Source organism: Hakea prostrata, chromosome 7, assembly GCF_041222555.1.
Source record: "Hakea prostrata isolate BN-2017 chromosome 7, UWA_Hpros_2, whole genome shotgun sequence".
In the NCBI taxonomy this organism is placed as follows: Eukaryota; Viridiplantae; Streptophyta; class Magnoliopsida; order Proteales; family Proteaceae; genus Hakea; species Hakea prostrata.
In genome coordinates this window covers 3,668,819-3,681,966 of record NC_142606.1, presented here as the reverse complement: position 1 = coordinate 3,681,966, position 13,148 = coordinate 3,668,819, and the positions used below count along the sequence as shown (strand labels likewise).

At 37.9% G+C, this 13,148-nt stretch overlaps 2 protein-coding genes across 2 annotated transcripts; both read left to right on the top strand.

Moving 5' to 3' along the window:
• Positions 1 to 218: 218 nt before the first annotated feature.
• LOC149009050 (alcohol dehydrogenase-like 1) lies at positions 219 to 3,287 on the top strand. Its single transcript, XM_089163896.1, is given in 11 exon segments — positions 219 to 547; positions 633 to 769; positions 873 to 919; positions 1,009 to 1,334; positions 1,715 to 1,797; positions 2,115 to 2,190; positions 2,335 to 2,399; positions 2,502 to 2,597; positions 2,824 to 2,985; positions 3,088 to 3,159; positions 3,161 to 3,287. Coding segments are annotated over 11 exon segments (1,170 nt in total). The 5' UTR covers positions 219 to 486; the 3' UTR covers positions 3,206 to 3,287.
• Positions 3,288 to 7,839: 4,552 nt separating this feature from the next.
• On the top strand, positions 7,840 to 12,081 carry LOC149009049 (cytochrome c oxidase subunit 6b-3-like). The gene is made up of 5 exons (XM_089163729.1): positions 7,840 to 8,002; positions 10,653 to 10,832; positions 10,982 to 11,064; positions 11,223 to 11,304; positions 11,479 to 12,081. Exons 1-5 carry the CDS (start codon positions 7,961 to 7,963, stop codon positions 11,530 to 11,532), a joined length of 441 nt encoding a protein of 146 aa, XP_089019855.1. The 5' UTR covers positions 7,840 to 7,960; the 3' UTR covers positions 11,533 to 12,081.
• Positions 12,082 to 13,148: the final 1,067 nt, after the last annotated feature.

Below are 13,148 nucleotides of genomic sequence, written 5' to 3'. Positions count from 1 at the left end.
CAGCATATATATTTAAAATTCTCTTATATAAAATTATTTAACTATTTTTTCTATTGAGATTATGTCATAATAAACTCTTCAAAAGAAAAGAAAGGAAATCCAAATCATAGAGGCAAAGAAGAGATGTTCACAATAAACCTCATCTTCTTCCTCTTTATTGTTTTTTTTTGTTTTTTTTGTTTTTGGATAAACCTCATCTTATCCAATGCCCCTGAAAACTTTGTTTCTTTAATTGTCAATTTGTCAAATTTCCCGTCTGACAGTTGGGAGAGAGTGAATTAAAATAGACAAACGTTACAGAATAATGAATGAATAAGAAAATCTGAATGCATGTGGTCTCCCACACCCACCGCTTAATGCGCAGCACTGTTGCTGTACTCTATTTCTGTGGAGGAATTACCGAGAATGTGAATCCGTTTCTTTGTCGAATGTTTTGCTGATCAAGGAGAGCAAGCAAGAGATTCATTTTTCTTTCGTTTCAAAACCATGGATGGGAAAATTGGGACAAAACCTGCAGATACTACTGGGAAACCCATCCGGTGCAAAGGTTCATTCTTCTTAACAGGAATCCTTTTCTTTCTTTTTTGATTAATCTCTTACAGTCTCTGTTCTTAACTCTTTGATGTCAACAGCTGCAATATGCAAGAACCCAGAAGAAGCTCTAGTTATAGAAGAAATCGAAGTAGCTCCTCCTCAAGCTTGGGAAGTTCGAGTCAAGGTACTCTGTTCCTCTCTCTGTCATAGCGATGTTACCTTCTGGAAGATGCAAGTAAGTTCTAATTTTAAATCTCTGCTTTCTTCTTCCAACTCAAAAAATAAACTTCAACTTGGGTAGAGAATAACAGTTTTAATTCAATTTTTCGTTGTTGCAGAGACCTTTTGGGTTTTTTCCTACCATTTTTGGGCATGAAGCAGTAGGGTAATTTCAGTTAAATTTCATTCCCCCCAAAAAAGAAACATTTCTATCTAAGTCACTAATGAATTTTTATCCTTTTCTATGTCTTTCAGAGTTGTGGAGAGTGTAGGGGAGTTTGTGAAGGAAATGCAGAAAGGGGACATAGTGGTTCCAGTGTTCTTGGCAAACTGTGAAGAATGTAAAGACTGCAAGTCAGAGAAGAGCAACATCTGCTCAAAGATACCATTCAGTGTAAACCCAGGAATGCCAAGGGATGGAACTAGCAGATTCAAGGACTCAAATGGTGAAGTGATTAACCATTTCTTGTGTGTTTCAAGCTTCTCTGAATATACAGTGGTGGATATAATTCACCTGGTCAAGCTCACCGTACCTATCCCTGTCGACAAGGCTTGCTTGCTTAGCTGTGGCGTTTCTACTGGTAAATCTCTCTACTCCTGTGGCCCAAAACCTTTTCTGGGGTTCAATCAGGAACTTTGCAAGAAGATTGGAATATTAAATCTCTGGAGTTTTCTTTTTCTTTATTCTTTCTTTTCAAATCTTTATTCTTTCTTTTCAAATCATGCTATATAATATTAAAACATACAAGCTGACGAAACCCAGGTTTAATATTTTTTTTGTTCTGAAAGCCTTATCTTAACCACTTCATGGACTAGTTGATGTTTCTCATTCTGACTTGTTGATATGGATTTTAGATATTCCACCAACTAATCTGATGCTTTTCTTGCAAACACACAAGTTCATCGAATGAAGAACAAAATTAAGAAAGATTATTTAGATTGGATTCATGTGGTAATGCAGGGGTGGGGGCAGCAACAAAGATAGCCAAAGTGGAGAAAGGGTCCACCGTAGCAATTTTTGGACTTGGAGCAGTTGGATTAGCTGTATGTATGCGCTGACTTTTTTCTTTTTTCCAGTTCATATTTTCTTCATTCATTACAATGTCTCACTCTCTTTTACAAAATTCCAATTCCGATTTCAACATCTCATGGTCCCTTCTTAGTATTGATGTGAAAACTTACCAATATACTTAAAGATCGGTCTTTTACGGAATCGAAATTGTTTGACAATCTTTTGCTCATGGCTTTTGTGAAACTGAAAACCCAGATAAACCACCACACAAAAGTTATCTTCTTAGATACAAATGAGTATCTTGTACAAAAAAACACAGAATTACTGGGTACATCCTACATGAATTCAGGTTGCAGTGGGAGCAAAATCGAATGGAGCTTCAAAAATTATCGGTGTTGACCTGAATCCTGAAAAATATGAGATAGGTTTGATGCTTTATGTCCCCAACTCTTGCTTACTTGTTGAGAAATGTAATTATTTATTCATTATCTAATGATTTATCCACAATAAACCAGATTAGGAATGACGAATAAAGTAAAGTTTGTGGGGTTTTTTTTTTTTTTTTGCAGGAAAGAAATTTGGAATCACCGACTTTGTGAATCCAAAGGACTGTGGAGAGAAACCCATCAGCGAGGTCCGTCTGTTTCTTTGCCTCTGTGTTTCCTTCATGGAGTTATAATAATCCATTGTGATCACTGTTTTCTCTTTTTAAGTAATGGAGCATGTTGCATAACAGGTGATTGCAGAAATGACTGAAGGAGGTGCTGACTATTGCTTCGAATGCATTGGCTTGGCTAGTGTAATGGCAGACGCCTTTGCCAGTTGTAGACCTGTATGTATTACAACAAACCACACCCCTTTTACATCTCAACCCTGTCCAGTTCGTTCCTCCACTTAGGCACCAACCAGAGATAGAATAGACAATCTGGAAAATAACCAATAAGACCAATTGGAGAACTTCACTCCATATTTATTTCTGGGTTTTCTTCCATATAGCTGATCCGGTGATCCCTATGTCTAATGAAATATACTGTTTCACTGTAATTGATGATGTATAGGGTTGGGGGACGACAGTGATATTGGGGGTGGAGATGCATGGGGCACCTATTAGCGTCAACTCCATCCAGATCCTCCGAGGGAAGAGCATTTCTGGGTCCTTGTTTGGGGGCACTAAAGCTAAAACTGATATTCCTCGTCTTGCCAAAATGTATCTTGACAAGGTATGTAGTCTCTTCAACAGTTAAACAGGTTTGTATAATTATATCATGCTTTAAAGCTAAGAACCCATTTTACTGATGGTGGGCGATGTATGGGAATTGCAGGAGATTCAATTGGACGATTTCATAACTCACGAGGTGGGCTTCCAGGACATAAACAAAGCTTTTGATTTACTACTCCAGGGGAAAAAGCTTGCGTTGCTTGATATGGATGGACAGATAAATACTTGGATGTATGAGTTGCCCCATCTTCCTTGCTCTTTTATCACTTCTTGGGTACTAATTGCTTGTAATTCCAACAATAAAAGCTTACAGGGAGAAGACTGCACCATGAATCCTTCTCAGGAAATGTTTTCAGAATCTCAAGGGCATTCTTTGTTGCCTTGAATGGATTACATGATGCAGGTTACTGTATAATTTAAATTTAACTCTAATGATATTTGTTGCAAGAGTTGGTCATTTGTCCAAAGATTGAAGGCACCGATTCTATCATGTGGAGGACATGGTCTAGATTAGTCATGCATCACATTTCAAAGTCTAAATCAGTCCAAGATAAAAACCAAACTTCTGAACTTCTCAGAATGGTATATGCATTAGATTACATCTTACATTTACAAACAAACAATACACAAACTTCTCTGAGAGAAATAATGAACTATGTTGTTGTAGTAATCAAAATCAAACGTGTTAGGGCAGAATTATATCAGTGAGTGGTTAGTTAATGGATGACCTCCACCCTAAGGAAGATTAGTTTTCAGGAGATTCCCAAATCTTCTTAGTAACGCTCTCTTCTTACTTTCTTTGTTTCTATCCTCATCTATGTTGTTTACTTGGTTCTCATCCAGATGATCAAAATCTTGAGAGTTTAATGTCATTGCATCATAGGTGAGTACTGAAGAAGTCTTGAGTGTCTTCTCTTTTTTCGGTTCCTCGTTTCCTTCCTTGTGTCCTGTTAGTTTGTTGACCGTTTCCACTAGTGTTTTATCGTCTTCATTCTCTTTGCGTGTTAGAATTTGTTGACTGAATGCTTCACTTGGTGACTGTGAAGGTGTCCTTGGTGATGTAGCTGTTGAAAATAATCTCCTCAAGCTCTTGATATTCTCAAGAGCAGAGGCTTCATTGATTCTCAGACTTTCATTTTCAAAGGTTAGATCTTGCAAAGTAACATCTTTCTCTGCCAGGATATCCTTGAGTTGGCAATTCTCAGTCCTGGCAATCTCTGCAGCTTTTTTCGCAGCATTAGCATCATTCACTGCTTGTTTGATTATATCTCGCAATTTGTTGGCTTCTTCCTTTGACATCTTAGCGATTTCCTTTTCCTCCCTCAGTGATTCTGACAATCTGCTGTTCTCTTCTTTTATGTCATCAAATTCTTCCTCAAGTCCCTTGATACAATTAAGAAGTGCAAGTTCTTTTCTGTTCCAGATCAAGTTTGACTCCTCGACCTCTAGTCTCAGTCTCTGTGCTTCTTTTCTTGCTTCGCTTTCTACCTCTCTCATTGCATTCTCTCTTTCAAGTTGGATTGAGATGAGTTTTGCCTTAGTCTCATTGGTCTCCGTTAAAACCTCTCTGAGTACTATTGCCATATCATCCATGGCCTTCCTATTTTTCTTCTCTGCATCTGTAGCTAACTTCAGTTTGGTTCTAAGAAGTTTCAACTCACGGGCAAAAGCTTCGACCTTTGATTGAGATAGTGCTTCCCCTTTGCTACGGTCCGGGCATTCTTGTACAACTTGATGCTCAGGCTTAAATGCACCAACAGTCATTCCCTTAAAATGTGAATAACAATTATAAGATGGGGCATTTTTTATACTGTTTTGCTCACCTGATCTTTCCAAATATTCAACCTTCTCATTGAGACAGGTTATCTCAAGCCTACACTCTTCAAGCAAAATCTTGGTTTGTTCAAGCTGTTTTGTTTGTAATGCCAGAAAGCTGAACATTTTAGATTCTGATTCCTTTGCTTTCTCCATTTCATACTCTGTCACATGAAGCCTCATGTTAGCTTCAGATAACTCATCCAATGCATGAGACTCTGACCGTTCTGCATTGATCAAATTCTCTTTCAACTTCTTCAATGTTGCTTCTTTTTCCTCCAATGCCGCCCGAAGGTATTTTGCCTTACCGAGTTCCATCCTCTGGGCTTGTACATCTATGTGTGAGATTTCTAACTGGTTAGTTGAATTAGCTAAAGACTCCTTCAAGGATTCAACCTCTGCATAGAGTCTTTGAACCCTTCTAGCATTGGGCCTGGTCTCATTCCACACATCCTCAACAATCTCAACAGTAGCAGCATCATCGTCCTTCCCTTCCACTGCTACTGTGGACCATTGATGAACCTGGTCGAGCTGTTGGTGTGCAGAAAAAGCATCCACACCCATGGCCTTACTCATCTTCGAGTTTGCTTCTTTGGTGTCTCTGGGTTCGTCGAGCAAGCACTCTTTCTTTGCCTCCACTGTTGTCGATTTGTTCTTTGTCTCCTTGAATTGTTGTTCAAACCGACCAAATTTTGAATGCATCTCTGATCCTCTTTGATGATAAATTTCTAATTCTAATATTAATCCTATTGCATACAAGAAACAGATAAAAATTACTGTTTAAAAGTTAGATCTGTGGTATCATACCTTGGCCAAAAGAAAGGAGATGGCAAAAGTCCCTTTCCTGAGCAGATGCAGGGGATAGAGCCAAGACCTGCAATTCGACTCTAGGATGAACTCAGCAAAACTCGTAAGAAATTCAATTTACAAATCAATGAAAGAGTAAAGAAAATTGTGAATCAAATATATAGGTACAGATAAACAGAAGACCAGGAATTTGAAAAAAAAGATAAACAGTGGTTTAGTGGTGACTTCGTCTTTACCTACAATATCGAAACAAAACAATGTCTCTTCAGTTTTTTGTTTTTGTTTTTGTTTTGATTGTTAACTGTTTCAACGTTTGTTATAGTTTTTGAACACACCTTCAACCTTGAAGTCAAACCTAAGTACCTATGCTCAACTTCCATAGCAGTTAGTGATCTCTATGCTAGTTTTCACAATGACCCCAACTCTCTAATTACCTATGCTCTTCCTATTGCTTGCTCCACACAAGGACTGCTCCCACTTCTTGAGCTCTTGGTCTCTTAGCCTTACATCTTTTCCTCGAGGCTTGATTCGGTCGTCCTACCAAAGCTTCCTACTCAACCCTCCTGCCTAGGGCTCTCTCTTGCTACTTCCTCTATGGGAATTTTCATTTCCAGTGCTTCACGACTCACACGCTGGGAAACTCCGGTCGCATCTTCCTTGGCTCGCCATGCAGCGCTATGGCAATTTCTTTCAAGCCTGGTAGGCCTTCCGATGATAGTGATTCCATCAAACACTCCTTACTATACTACAAGTACTTGGTTTAAATGCCCAACAATTCTCCACTAGATGACCAATACGTTCAACCTGTAAAGTATTCCACCAGAAAAGAAAAAAAAGACTAGAAATTACAAAAAGCATTCATCATCCGTTTTCTTTAAAAGCAATCATGTGTCTTAAGTCTTAACAATATCACTACATATTTAGATAGCATTCTCTTCAAAATAAAATATATATTAAAAAAAAAAATGTTGCGATTACCCAAAAATAAAAAGAAGCATGCTGCATATTGCATGACAGGAAATTCCCAAAGTCTCAACTACTGTAAGATAATTTGAAAGAAAAAAAAATACAACAAAAAGGAAGATCAATAACTATATATATAAATAAGAGACTGCAAGTAAAATATAAAAAACATTTGCCTTGCCCACAAATAAAAGACATGGCATACTACAGACAGTAGATTCCGTATTGTATCAAAGGGAAAAAAAAGATGAACCTACAACTAACAACGAATGAAGGATTAGAAACTAATATAATATCTAGGGTATACAATTGCTACACCATCAAATGGCAGAGAGATATAAACCTTCTATTTTTTTTTGGTAATTTAAAATCATTCAACCAAAGAAGAACAAACATATGAAATACAAAGTTCGGATAATCAAGAAGTGGGTCTTGGCCAGTGAACTCTACTCGGCACAGAGACAAGCATCATTGTTAGGAAATCTAAACCTTCTATTTGTCTCCCTCGGTAGAAAAAAACAAACACATAATCTAAGAATTTAGAGGCTAAAAATTTGATGTTAACCTTCTATTATATGTGTGGGTCTTAGCCAGTGAACTCTGCTCGGCACAAAGACAAGCATCATTGTCAGGAAATCAGCACAGTTATTAGTCTCCCTCAGACAAAAAACAAACACACAATCTAAGAATTTAGAGGCTAAAAAATTGATGTTAACCTTCTATTATATGTGTGGGTCTTGGAATGAGGGAGAGATGATAGCATGGTATAAATTAAAGAATGTGTAGTTTACGGAAAAAAGAACAAAAAAATTAAGGAATGCGTAAAGGACGGTTTTAGCATATTTTGTATTATTCACTTGAGATCTTTGTTTCAAGATTATATTTTGGTGCATGGTGTTAGGGAGATTAATAGGTGTGTGGATTTCTTAGCCGGATTGATAACGTTGGACCAAGAAATTTTGTTGGATCCTCTCTCTTTGCCTACTCAGCTCTCTCAATATATTGTAGAAAAGCGACAGGGTCGTAGGTTCTTTAGAACCTAATCCTGTATTATTGTTTGTATTCTATTTATTTCTGTTAATATAAAGTCCCATTTTCTTAAAAAAAAATTCTATAAAATTTTAACCATTGAGAGATGCCAAAGTGAATAAATTTTTGGGGAGATCCAGGCCGGTCCATTTCTTCGGCCGATAACCGGTCTTGGAGGTAGAACCCGGTCGATTCTAATTTTCCCGGATTCCAAATGGCCCAATAGCGACTCTCCTCACAGTTCTCGCCTCCTGTCTCAATTCTTACCTACTGTTGTTGGAAATCCTCGCTTCATTTTTCTCAGATTTTGAAGAAGATAAGCAGAAGACGGTGAAGACACGAGATCAGATCCGTCGAAACCCATGGCGGAAGTAGAGAGCCAGAAAGCCCCAAGCCTAGCTGCGGTATGCTTATTTCTTACTCGCTCTTTCCTTCCGTTGTTTGCACTCAAATGCTTCCATTTTTTCTTCTTATTTTCATTTTTGATTGGATCTTACATGATGCAGTTATTTGAATTACAAATACCAATTTTCTTTTACCCGATTGATCCATATTTTATGCAGCAACTTACAGAGCTGGATCTGTTGTTTCCGATTTGTTAGGCTTGATTAAAGAAGTCGTCGTTTTCATCGTCTATGTTCGATGATATGGAAATCGTAAACGTTTTGAAGGGGACCTTTACTGTGGATGGTTTTTACTGTTGCTAATTCATTGTCTAGTTTTTTGTTTTTTTTCATGAATCGGGGTCCATGCTACTGTTAACATGAATGATATTTGTTTCAGATATCAGTGTAAGTAATGAGTATCTATTCTTGCAATATCTGGTTCATATGTCAGTTATCATTCCGCCCGCCCTACTCTTAAAAAGAATCTGAAAACTCGATGAGGGGTACATGCGATGCGAGAATCACTGAGAATGTTCGATGTTGTTCCTATTTGAAATTACTATGTCTTTGTATAATTTTAAATTGGAAAATTTTTAATCTCAAACCAAATGTGACAATTTGGTGCGAAAACTATCATGGTTTGGGTTTTAGAGGAAAAATAAATAAATTCTGGCTTAGTGGTTCATGGCTCTTGAGGGTCCTCTGGTAAGATGTCGCTTTGCTACCCTTTTTGTATCTTCCGTCTCTTCTTAGGAGCTTTGTTGTTCCTTGAAAGAATTTAGATAATTCATATGACAGTAATCAGGAATACTCAGGATCAGGCCTTGTTTTCAATTTCTTGGTAGCACACCTTTGGAATATCAAAATTTTCTGCGGTACCTTTTTTAATAGCCATGCTGCCAATTTGTTATTGCTCAAGTTATTTGACCTTAACCTTTATTTATGTTGTCACAAAATAGTTTACTAAACCTGATATGTAAGGCCAATGCCAATTACTTTGTACAGTATGTAACGGTTGAGTGTCACGATTGCCTTGAAAGTCTTTGGTTCTGAGAAATTTAAATCTTTAAAGATTGCCCTGTTATCTTTATGTCTTTTGAAATCAATTTTAGATTACAAACTGGTTCATGGGTTGTTGGCTCAAGTTCTGGTTGCTGCCTGCTTGGATTGGGTTTTCTCCTCTATGGTTCTTTGTGAACCAGAGATGCAGCTCATAGCCCTCTTTACAGACTTGGCAGAATCTGTTCGTGCAATGAGCTGGCTACCCCATTCATTGGCCATCCTTCTGGTTCCTATCTGTTTGTGGGTATTTTGAGTTGATTTCTAGTTAGATTAGGATTGAGAGGTTTGTTTGACTTAAAATTTTACCTTTTAATTTCATCCTTATTTTGAATTCAAAATTCTGAGTGAGAAAATGATGTGCTTTTCTCTGTAGTCTTCTTTTGAATGGATGGCAGGTCTTGCTAGGAATAAGAGTTTGACTTGCATTTGCAACTGGGTTATAGCTTGTTGTGGCTGTATATGGTGCATTTTTTTTATAACTGATATTAGAGCAGATTATGTTTTATAACTTCAAAGGGTCAAGATACCGTTTCTCCCGCTTTACTGTTAGATGGTTGAACATAATATTTCATCTCTATCAAAATTCAGCTGTTCTGGTTCTGCTGGAAGTACCAGTGGAGTTTATTGCTGATTCTCAGTTGCCCTGTTTGAATCAGCACCTTGGAAGCACTGATGGGTACGTTTAGTCTAGGAAAGTCAGGAAGGCCAGAAGATTTGGAAGCCAAGGATTTTGAATAAATCCATAGTTCTAGATCTTCCTCATGAAGCATTGATGGTCAATTTTGTGAGTTGGCATAATTGTGGGGTCAGTAAACTGAGAATCTCTCTATTCCGCTTCTGGCTCTGTATTAGCAAAATCTCTGGAATAACTCGAATCCCAGAGCTTTAATACATAGAAACAAGTTCTTTAGTCTTCCCAGGGGTGCTTTAGAAGATGTAACTTGAGGTAAAAAAGACAGTTCTTTCACCCCCTTGGTTTATTCAATGAGACTTCAATTGTGATAAAGAGAAGGAAGAAAGCAAAAGAGCAAAACATACAATTTTCTAGGTGTCTTGGTGAGGGTGAGTCCAAATAATTGATCAGTCTATTCTTCAGATTTATTTGAATGTTGATCATCGTATCATTATTTATGGAATAAAGACGGACTTGGTGCAATTGTAAGGTTGCTCTGTTCATTGTTGGCAAGTTGTCTCAAGCTCTCAGGCCCGAGTCCGAAAACAACCTCTCTTTAAAGGGGTACTGCTTCAGTATGACCCTCCCTAGACTGTGCCAAGGCAAGAGCTTCATTCACTGGGTATCTCCCCCCCCCCTCCCAACCCGCCGCCCACGATAAAGAAATGCGTTTACTTTTATTCAAAATTTACTTTGCTAAGTTTTACATTCTTGAGTTTCCTCTTTAGTTGTTTCTGATATATGTTAAACTACCTTGTTTTATTTATAACCGTTTTATGTATTCTGGGTTCTCTTCACTTGAGTAGTATGGGGTCTTCAATGTGTAGGCATCAAATACTCACTTTTGAGAATTGTGGTAGATATTCTGAAGGACCATTTGGGCCCTCTACAAGTTAAAAGTTTCGTGCTTAATTGGAATGCTGTCACTTGCAGCAATACTCATTGCAGGAGATAGAAGAGGAGCCAGTCCTGGTGGCATCTCCTGTTGAAACAACTGAAGATGAGAAACCAGTCACTGAGGACACATCTTCAGCTGAAGAAAGCAATGGAGCTCCTGAGGAGGAAGAAGCTCCTGAAGAGGAAGAAGCTCCTGAAGAGACACCAGAAATAAAGGTCACCATGTTCTAAAGCAAAAATAACCCCTTCCTATACCCTTTTTTTTTTTTTTTTTTTTTTTTTGGGGGGGGGGGGGGGGGGGCTAAATCTATAACTTGTCTTTTAGAAGGTACGAACATTGTTAATGTAGTGTCATTGAATTCCAGATTGAGACAGCACCTGCAGATTTCCGTTTCCCGACTACCAATCAAACAAGACATTGTTTCACACGTTATATTGAATATCATAGGTGAGTTGAACTTTTTTGTCTTTGGATTTGAATTTGTTGCTTGTAGTTTATCACATCTCCAACTCTCCATTGAAGAGCTTGATATCAATTCATGTAGCACTCTTTGTTAATACCACTGAGTTGTAGATTCTTATGATGGGTAAAACATGTTAATTCAGATGCACAGCTTCAAAAGGGGATGGTGCTCCAGAGTGTGATAACTTTGCAAAGTTTTACCGCTCACTCTGTCCTGGTGAATGGGTATGTACTTCCTTACCCCCTTGTTTTTCTTTTGATTATAAAGTAGGACCAAGTTTTGATGTTTCTAAAGTTTTATTCTAGGTCGTGGTCATTTTTTTTTTTCTTCAATTCTTCTTCCCTGTTGCTTTGCTGCTAATGTTTTCCTTTTGAATTTAATATTATAAACGGATGCAGATAGAAAGATGGAATGAGCAAAGGGAGAATGGAACCTTTCCTGGGCCTTTGTAGAGGGCACTGGATTTCTCAGGCTGAATGTTGTGAGACTCCTTCCATTATTTCCAGGTCGTTTCCAGCCCTGGAAGTTCATAGAGATGGAAAAACATCCGGGAGAATTCTATTTGGAACGAGTTAATAAATTTATTTTTTGGCCTGTTTTCTGTTGCATTAATTCAAGCCCAAATACATGGGGTGTGCTGCACATAAAGTAAGATATTTACTCTATAAGCTTTGCAGCCTTCTTCTTTTCACTCTTACATGTGGACGGTCTTTAGTTCAAATGCGAAGAGAGGGAGGAAGAGAGGTTTTTTTTTTCTTTTCTTCGTATGCTGAGATTTCCTGTCTACATCTTTTCCTCATATGCGGACATTCATGTTCTTATGATTATTGTCAATCAGAGATGCACCTTGTGCATACATATAAAATCCAGGTGCCTCTCCTGCTAAATACGTATCATAGTTGTCATCACTTGGGCAGGTGTTTTGGACATCTTGCTCGACTTGGGTGTGGATTTCATTGCTGTTTGTTTGCTAGAATAAAAGTGGGGTGGAAAAAAAAAATTTCTATAAAATTCTAAGGTGTGGATTGTTTGGTTCATTGGAGTGAAAAAGTTAACAGACAAACCTCCTCCATCACGAATTTTTAGTGGTGTTGGTAAATCATTCCAAACTTGTTTGGACTGAAGCATATGCAAATCGATTTCAGGATGTGTTGTACGCTCAGAATCAACTAGGAGATTGCATACCAAGCTGCGTAATCTGATATAAAGGATTGTTAGGGGCGACTCTCGTTTTATCACTAAATTCTGATTCTGTGCTTTGATTCTGAGAAGCACAGTAATATCCATTGTGTTTCCTTAATTACAATAAGGAAAGAGTCCCAATCTTTGTTGTACTGTGTGTCAACGACAGATACAATAAATATTGCCAACACACGACGATTTATCGTGATGCCACTGGGGGCGACATGAGACACGATACTTCACTTTTGTCGGCAATATTGCGACTTTTGACTTTTTGCCTGTGTCAGGCGACATGTCGCCCCAAAAAGTGGATGCATACTTGGGCTGGGTTCGTTAGGTGTTCATACTTGGACTTTGATTAAGATAAATATGGATGGATATTGGGCTAAGCTCAGCCCATCATCTGCCGTGCTAAATCCCATCTTTAACTGATCTTCTGGCCCATAGTATACCAATGTCGCCTGTGTCTCTAGGCACCCATATGGCAACATCAGGCGTCCCCTATGAAAGTGTAAGGGAAAATAAGGAATTTGTTCCTGCAACACAATATCCATAGAGACCAAAAAACATAAAAAACTAGGATTATAACATTTATATCCCTTCTATGTAGGAGAATAACCCAAAAAAATACACTTTATCTCACGAGAATCTAACTTTCCATGAACATGATATTTTCAAATAAAAACAACACATCCAAAAATTATAGGTGAGACTATAGAAGCTGTTGTCCCTAACATGTCGGACCGTGATTGTACCGCACCTCACTAGTATACATTAATTTTTATAAAGAATTACACCCCAAACTTAGGTTTAGGTTTATCTCACCCACATCAATATTTTTGTTTTTCCCCCTTTTTTGGGTGAATTTTCTATATATAAGAAATGG